General features: G+C 35.0%; 1 protein-coding gene across 4 annotated transcripts in view; it reads left to right on the top strand.

Annotated features, from left to right (window-relative positions):
* The first annotated feature begins 2,783 nt into the window (after positions 1-2,783).
* Positions 2,784-7,601, top strand: part of LOC110315057 (T-cell surface glycoprotein YE1/48-like) — a 21,898-nt gene continuing 17,080 nt past the window's right edge. The window contains exons 1-4 of one of the 4 annotated variants that reach the window (XM_021189215.1): positions 2,784-2,922; positions 4,499-4,665; positions 5,673-5,762; positions 6,895-7,113. In XM_021189215.1, the coding sequence (XP_021044874.1) occupies positions 4,554-4,665; positions 5,673-5,762; positions 6,895-7,113 (421 nt within the window). In that variant the 5' untranslated portion in view covers positions 2,784-2,922; positions 4,499-4,553. Of the gene's footprint in view, positions 2,923-4,445; positions 4,666-5,672; positions 5,763-6,894; positions 7,114-7,601 lie in introns of those variants that run through there. The other 3 variants (XM_021189216.1, XM_021189217.1, XM_021189219.1) reach the window with 3 other exon arrangements.

The following is a 7,601-nucleotide window of genomic DNA, read 5'->3' as shown; positions in this document are numbered from 1 at the left end:
AGAAATCTCAAGAGCCTTGGTTAATGTTTCCACTCATGTATACCCAGCACCCAGATTCGTGCATTTTTGAAAGATAAAACCCCAGCCCTTCTAAATGCTCATTGTGTCCATATTCTGTACTTAGTGATGTATTTGAAACATAGTCTCAATATTAGTCATACAGTGCCAGTAAGTCAGCTGAATTATTCAATTTTTCCTGCGAAAATCTGAGACATCACAAGCATATGCCTGCACAGGGACACTGCGACCACTTTCTTCAACACTGATATTCCTCCTCCCCATTTCCCATATTCTCTAATTGTGTGTTTGTGTTTGTGTGTGTGCATTTTGTGTGTGTGTGTGTGTGTGTGTGTGTGTGTGTGTGTTTAAAATAGAGGGATTCCCCCTGGGGAAGCGGGTAGAGACAAAACAGACTAGCTGGAGGTATTATGGAAGCATCCACACTGTACTCAAGGAACTTCTCTTATACTTATAATGTCTGTCATCTGTTTCAGGGGACCTTGGGTGCATGATAATGGCAGACTTGAGTGGTGACTCAGAGATATATGGGTTAAATAACCAAAAAATGGACTTTTGAAATATCTCAGAGTATTAAAGCACTGGCCACACCAAGCCTGATGATATCTCCAAATTTGATCCGTGGAATCCTTGGTAGAAAAAAAATAACTAACTCCCCATAACTCTGCAAAGTTGTCTTCTGATCACGATGCACACCCCATGGCATGGATACACTCAAATTTTCTTTCCCAACTCTCTCTCTCTCTCTCTCTCTCTCTCTCTCACACACACACACACACACACACACACACACACACACGCTCTATTAGGAGTCAGGCTTGTCAGTGATTCTTCAGTTCCTCTTCAAGTCTCAAGTCATGCACCATTTCCCAGTGATTGCTTAAGCACTGTCAATTGATTTCAGGAACAATTTTAACTGTTTCATCAAAATTAAGCCAGCAGGTTGGAAAACATACAATCAATGAAAGTACAGATTAGTGAGTGACTTGAATATATATATCATGGCAACAGACTAATGAAATCAAATAGTCTTTTACCTCCTCTCTATTCTATTATTATTATCATTGTTTTTGTTTCTATCATTGACATTTGTATTATTATTGTTATTATCATTATTGTATGATACATGGTTAAGGCTTTGTATATGCCAAGCATGGCCCTACACTGAACTGCACTCTCAATCCCAATGAAGCGTCTCAAGTATTCAGCATGTGCAGCCTCACTAGTAATATGCACAGCAAGAGCTTTGAATGAAGGGCATTGATGCAAAAAACAGCTTTCACCTTATATGGAATAAAAGATAGTGTAGTCTGCAACCATTTAGAGTGACCGTGGCTCCATGTTCCAATGTGGGGGCAGTTTCATGAAGTTTTATAGTTTTAAAGAACCTAGAAAGTCATAAATCCAGTCAATTTCAGCATACATTGATGGGTACATCAGAGAGGTACTTGCAACAAGATGGGGGAAGCTTTTTTATAGGTCATCAGAGGACATTCTTAGCCTTCAGGTTTGTGGAAGCTACTGGTATGTTATGTTCATATATTTTGTGAAGTTTTTATCTACCAGTAACAGGATGTTTGTTCTGACACAGGTTACTTAGAGGGTTATTCCTAGCCTCTGGTAATATAATTATTCCCTAGATCCACAACACTACAAAGTCCTCACCTCTCTGTACTTAAAATCCTTCATTGCTCAAATAGCTTCTTTCCAGGAATTCTCATCACAAACCCATGTACAAAACTCATAGAAGAAAAATCACTTCATCACATCTCTAAAAACTAACTGTGAGTATTTTCATGCCAATGGATAGAATGTAAATAAACTAGATTTCATCTGATAATCTATATTAGAGTTCTTAAAATGTATATTTCCTTGAATCCCATGATTTCATGCATAAGATGCCTCTCTTAGTATGTTCTAAAGAATATCCCATGTAGTTTTTAAACTAACAACAACAAAATATTGTAAAACAACTGGGATGTTCAGCAGGAATGGATGATCAAATTTATTTATGCTGCACATAAGTAATTGATATGACATTAAAATATTGAGATCAATATATATAAAATGAAGAAATGCTTATTATTTATTTATTAACCTGGAGTACATTGGTGTTGTGGTGCACAGCTTTAATTCTAAGACAAAAAAGTGTGAAAACTGAGGAATATGAGTGTGAGGTTAGCCTATGCTACATAGTAAGATAAAACAACTGTCTCTAAGATCAACAACAACAAACAACAACAAAAAAACCAAACCAGAACAAAACAAAACCAAGTCCTGGGTCTGTAGCTCAGGGGAAGAGTGTTTACAGAACATGTTCATTGTCTTAGATTTGATTTCCCATCACCACGAAAACATCAGCATTAAAACACTCCATACAGAATGACATCAATGTTTATAGGAAATATTATCTATGATTGAAAATCTAGAAAAGTGTAATGGAAGACTTCACCAATGCATTCCTAATACATACTTAGCTGCAATTAGCATAATTCAAAATGAAGAAATAACTTAAAAAATAATAACATAAGAGTAAAATTTCAATAGTCTATTACAAAATTAGGAGCATCAGTTCCACTTTTTTCCTAGTTGTTTTGTTAAGGACACTGTTTTTGCTTTCTCTTCAGGAGTGCTTATCTTCTCCATCTTAAAATATCATTTATGGACATTTGTTTTGCAGCATCTGGTACAATATGTTACTTCTCTCCTTTGCTCTGAGAGTCAGGTTTCATTAAGCAGTTTCCTCTTTTCGCTTTGGTGAAGAGGAGGAGCATAAAATCATGAGGTTGAGTATCACTCAGTGGAAATTTAGTTCTACTGTTTATTTTGAAGACTCTTAGGGGCTATCAACCAGAAAAAGCCAACTTTTTCCTCCACCAGCATCACTTCGCGGTAGAGACGCAGGTAACAATAACTGCTTTTATTGGTTTTCTACTGAATGATCAAATATAATCTAGAGAATTTCAAATAGTGTTATGTGAGAGCTCGATTGATGGTGAAGGCCTGTTAGTTGTGTTGGATCAGGTTAAATTTGGCAGCATGTGACAACTGTGATTCTGCATTAGTTGTTTTCTTTAGGAGTATACTGTGATGTGTGTTGTGTTCTAAGAAATTAAGGTTGAGGGATTTATGGAGTTCATTATTCTTTAACTGGGTTAAATGTTTATATATTATCAACCTAAATGATTTCATAATAGGATCCAGGTAAAACGGGTCAGGGTGTAAATGAGCTTGCTACACAAGGCTGACTGACCACCTAGTTTGACCCCTGGACTTCACATGAAGGTGGGGTAGAACTCACTTTGTAAAATTGCCTTCTGGACACGTGCACTGTGGCTCAATAATCCCAAAAGCAATAATAATAAGTAACAATTTTGAATAAGAATTCTGTAATGGAAGGATTCTTTTTTGTCAAGACAAATGGCAAAAGGTAAATCACTTCAGAAAACTTAATAAATTAAAAAACTTGATAAGAATGCTCTCACATGTGTAACTTGTATTTGTTATTTGCTGGATCTCAGCTCAATTATTAATGTAAAGGTAATATCAGTTACAAATACTTACTATTTACAAATACAGTGTTATCTACTATCAGATGGTTTCTTTCATGGGCATTAGCTCATGTGTACTGCATTGTGATGAAATTTATTTTCATATAGCCTCCTTTGCAACATTATGTGTGTATATATTAAACGTAACATGATCATGTACATGAAATGCTATGAGATTAAAGTTCATATTGTATCTTCTATGCCTCTCTCTCTCTGTTGCTCCCACAACCCACCTAGCAATGACCCCTTTCTTCTTTTCTGTTTGCTGCAGGTACTCAAGGTTAGAAATCATTTCTGCTGACTTTGAGCTAGGAGAATCAGATGATATAGATTATACCACATTTTTCTGTCTGGGTCTGGTTTATCCCACTCATTAGGAACTTTTCTGATTGAATCCACTTACCTGGTTGAAGTATGGAGAAGAATGTATAGAATGTGGCTGGGTGGAGTGGTTGAACATCTTAGCTGATTGGGGCTTCAATCCAAGAGAGAGTTATGTATCTTGCATCACCTGTAGTATTAATCTTCAAATACCTTTCTTAAGGTAGTGTCAGGGAAACACCGACAGTCATGTATAAATAAAAAGACTGAAAGAAAAATTGCCATTCATTATCAAAATGTATAAATAATCATAAAGCAACATTTTCATTTATTCCTAAAATTTCAAAGCGGCTATATCAATTATAGAGTGACTTATTAAATTTTTAATTCTTTCCATATTTCTTAGAAATAATTGTATGATCATTAGAAATATAAACTACTTTAATAAAAATCTACAATGAGTTCTCATCTGTAATGAAAATTGGGTCAGTCCATGTCAGTGCTTTTGTAGCATTAAATGAGTTAGTCAGACCCCACCCTTTCCCAGACCTCTGAATCATCAGATTCAGTTAACTTCCTATAGGTGAATATTTTAACATTTTTCCTAGAATCCACTCAAGGCACCATTTGAATTGAGAACATACTTCATTCATCACTCCCAAGATGAGTGAGGAGGAGGTCACTTACTCAACTGTAAGATTTCATAAGTCTTCAGGATTGCAGAAACAAGTGAGGCCTGGGGAGACTAAAGGGCCCAGAGAAGCTGGATACAGAAGTAAGTGTTTAAAATATCTAATGTCACATGTATTTCTTAAAATGCACTTTAAATTTTTAAAAATTAGAAATATTCTAAGCTTCTAAGTAAAACACTAATGATCCATCTCATCGGGGCTTGGTTATGCACCAGGATGGGAGGGAAGAAAAGAGTTTTAGTTGGATGGTAATCATGTACAAAATGGTTCAAATCTAAGTTTTAAAAAATAGCAATATAGTTCTAAAATTTAAAAAAGAAAGAAAAAATTATGACCTTACATCTACTCTTTAGTTGTAGCCACCTACTAAAGAAATGAGATGGGCAGAATATAACAATGAAAATATATAAGAAAAAAATCTTTGGAATCAAGGAGAAATGAGAAACTACTAGGACTTTATTATTTATTCTAGTCAAGAAGAATTTTGAATAATTTAAATCTAACTAACCAGCTAGAGTTAAAATGTATGCCAAATGATCTAGGGAAACAAAATCCTAAGATAATGACACTTTTACATTTTTTTCATTCTTGAAGATAGTTTTTTTTGTTTTGTTTTTTTGTTTTTGTTTTTGTTTTATATTCCCAATGTCTAATGCAACAGGCAACATGTTTCAGTTTGGTATCTTGTACTTGGATTGTATGTTAACCTTCAGTTCCTTCTGTAGACTGTACGTTTCTTTTTGTAGAACTGGGTGAGGGCACATACCTGTTATCCAGCTCATTCTAGGTTGAGTCAGGAGGGTTCAGAATACAAGATCAAGGATGAAATAAGTTCAAAATTCTGTGGAAATTCCCATGCATAGGATTTGTACAGTGGGTGCATTTTAGGTAGAAATCTGCAATTTTGAGTTAACATTTTCAATCTGTTTATATCATCGACTTGTGCAAAATTTCCCCTAGTTCCCATGCTACAAAAAAAAAATTGTAATTAATATTGATATGTGCTCTTTCTTGGTGATAATTTTCTTGCTGTGTTTTGCTTTGTTTGTTTGTTTTTTGTTTTTTGATTCTTTTTTTTATTTTATTTAAGAGTGTTCAGTCCCCTGGCAGCTCATTGTGAGTGCTCTTGGAATCCTCTGTTTCCTTCTTCTGGTAACTGTTTCAGCGTTGACAATAAAAAGTGAGTAATTGAGAGAAATCTTATTTTTCTTTCTGCCTAAAGAACAACAATATGAACTAACCAATACCCCCAGAGCTCCCAGGGATTAAATCACCAACCAAAGAATACATATGGTAGGACTCATGGCTCCAGCTGCATATATAGCAGAAGATGTCCTAGTTGTCATCAGTGGAAAGAGAAGTCCTTGATCCCGTGAAGGCTCTATGCTCCAGTGTGGGGGAATGCCAGGGCCAGGGAGCAGTAGTCAGTGGGTTGGTGAGTAGGGGAAGTGGGAAGGAGATAGGGGACTTTCAGGGGAGAAACCAGGAAAGGTGATAACATTTGAAATGTAAATATAAAAATATATAATAGAAAAGAATAGCTTTAGACATGAACTATGGAGTTATACACATTATCCATTGTTTTGGCTATAGTCAGGGTATGAGTCAGAATCTCTGGAGTTATATTGTTTTCCAGACAAAGTGAAAGTTCAGTTCTCTTTCATACTTAATCTGTTAGCTCTGGGGCTGTTGAGAGTTCCCCTGTTCTGTCTCAGTTTTGGTCATATTTCTTCTGAGGACTTGGTGATATTTTTCTTTCTGTGCTCCAGTGATTGTGAATCTAATGTAACCATGTTTTTTCAATGTATATTGATGTCATGCTTAAGTAAAAAGACTTTATTTGTACAGAGACATTAAAGGTTAAACTTAATTGAATTTCTCTACATCAACAAAAGAAATCACTTTCAGGCTTTGCTAAAACATAGCTATGTAGGTGGATATATTGCATTCCATATGCTCCAATAAGAATTGTGCCATTTAAAGTGTTTTTTTAGTTCATATTTTCATAGTGTGTTAAGTAGTCACTGACTATTTTACTTAGGTAATTATTTGTAAATTTGTGCTACAAATTGAAGTGAATGAAAGTTACTTCCACCATAATTTTATTCAACTGTATTATTTATTTCACAGTAAACTTAGTGAAATATTGAAGTATGTTTCTATAGTGAGTTAATTGAAGTGCTAATTTATAAATGTTAAAGTATCAATTAATGATAGGTATTGGGTGTCAACATGAAGCTTTTTCTCTAAACTTAATCTCCAATATATACTTCTTATAAGCATTTTTGATATTATAGCTGTGACAAACTTAGTTTTTCAGTATGTTCAACAAAAACATGAACTGCAGATTACTCTAAAATGCCATGATAACTGCACCACCATGCTAAGTGACATCAACTTGAAACATGAACTACTGAAAAATAAGGCTATAAAGCATCGTCCAGGCAATGATCTTCTGGAATCCCTCAACAGGGAACAGAACAGGTGGTACAAAGAAACCAAGACTGTTTTAGATTCCTCACAGCACAAAGGTATGTTGCAGGGGAAGACCATAAATACAGAATTGCATCATTAACTTTTATTCATTCTCTGGAAGCTTTGAAGTCCAACCAGCAGTTTAAGGCACTGATGATCTTTGGGATCATTTAGGGTTTCTTATTTCATGTAGGGATCTGGAAACTCAAAACTTCATCTTTGGATTAGGAAAATCTTAGAGTTTCTAAAAATCAGGTTCTTTTTGCACTCCTACTGCCCTCTGAGGAGGTAATAACAAATCAATCTCCCTGAAAATTTTTAATTGTTTTGGTCCATGGGAAAATCTGAATCTCCAATTTTGCTCCAATTTTATGAAAGTTTTTAGCAAGTGTGTATTTATGACCTATTTACACTAAAGTAGACTTAGAGCATTTATTGTATGGACTTTTTAAAACAATTTGTGTGTGAGAGAGAGATTTATATAATTGTGTGTGTATGTGTGTGTGTGAGAGAAAGAGACAGAGACAGAGACAGAGAGAGAGAG

Source organism: Mus pahari, unplaced genomic scaffold (genome assembly GCF_900095145.1).
Source record: "Mus pahari unplaced genomic scaffold, PAHARI_EIJ_v1.1 scaffold_10944_1, whole genome shotgun sequence".
NCBI classification, from domain to species: Eukaryota; Metazoa; Chordata; class Mammalia; order Rodentia; family Muridae; genus Mus; species Mus pahari.
This window is presented reverse-complemented; position numbering and strand designations above follow the sequence as displayed.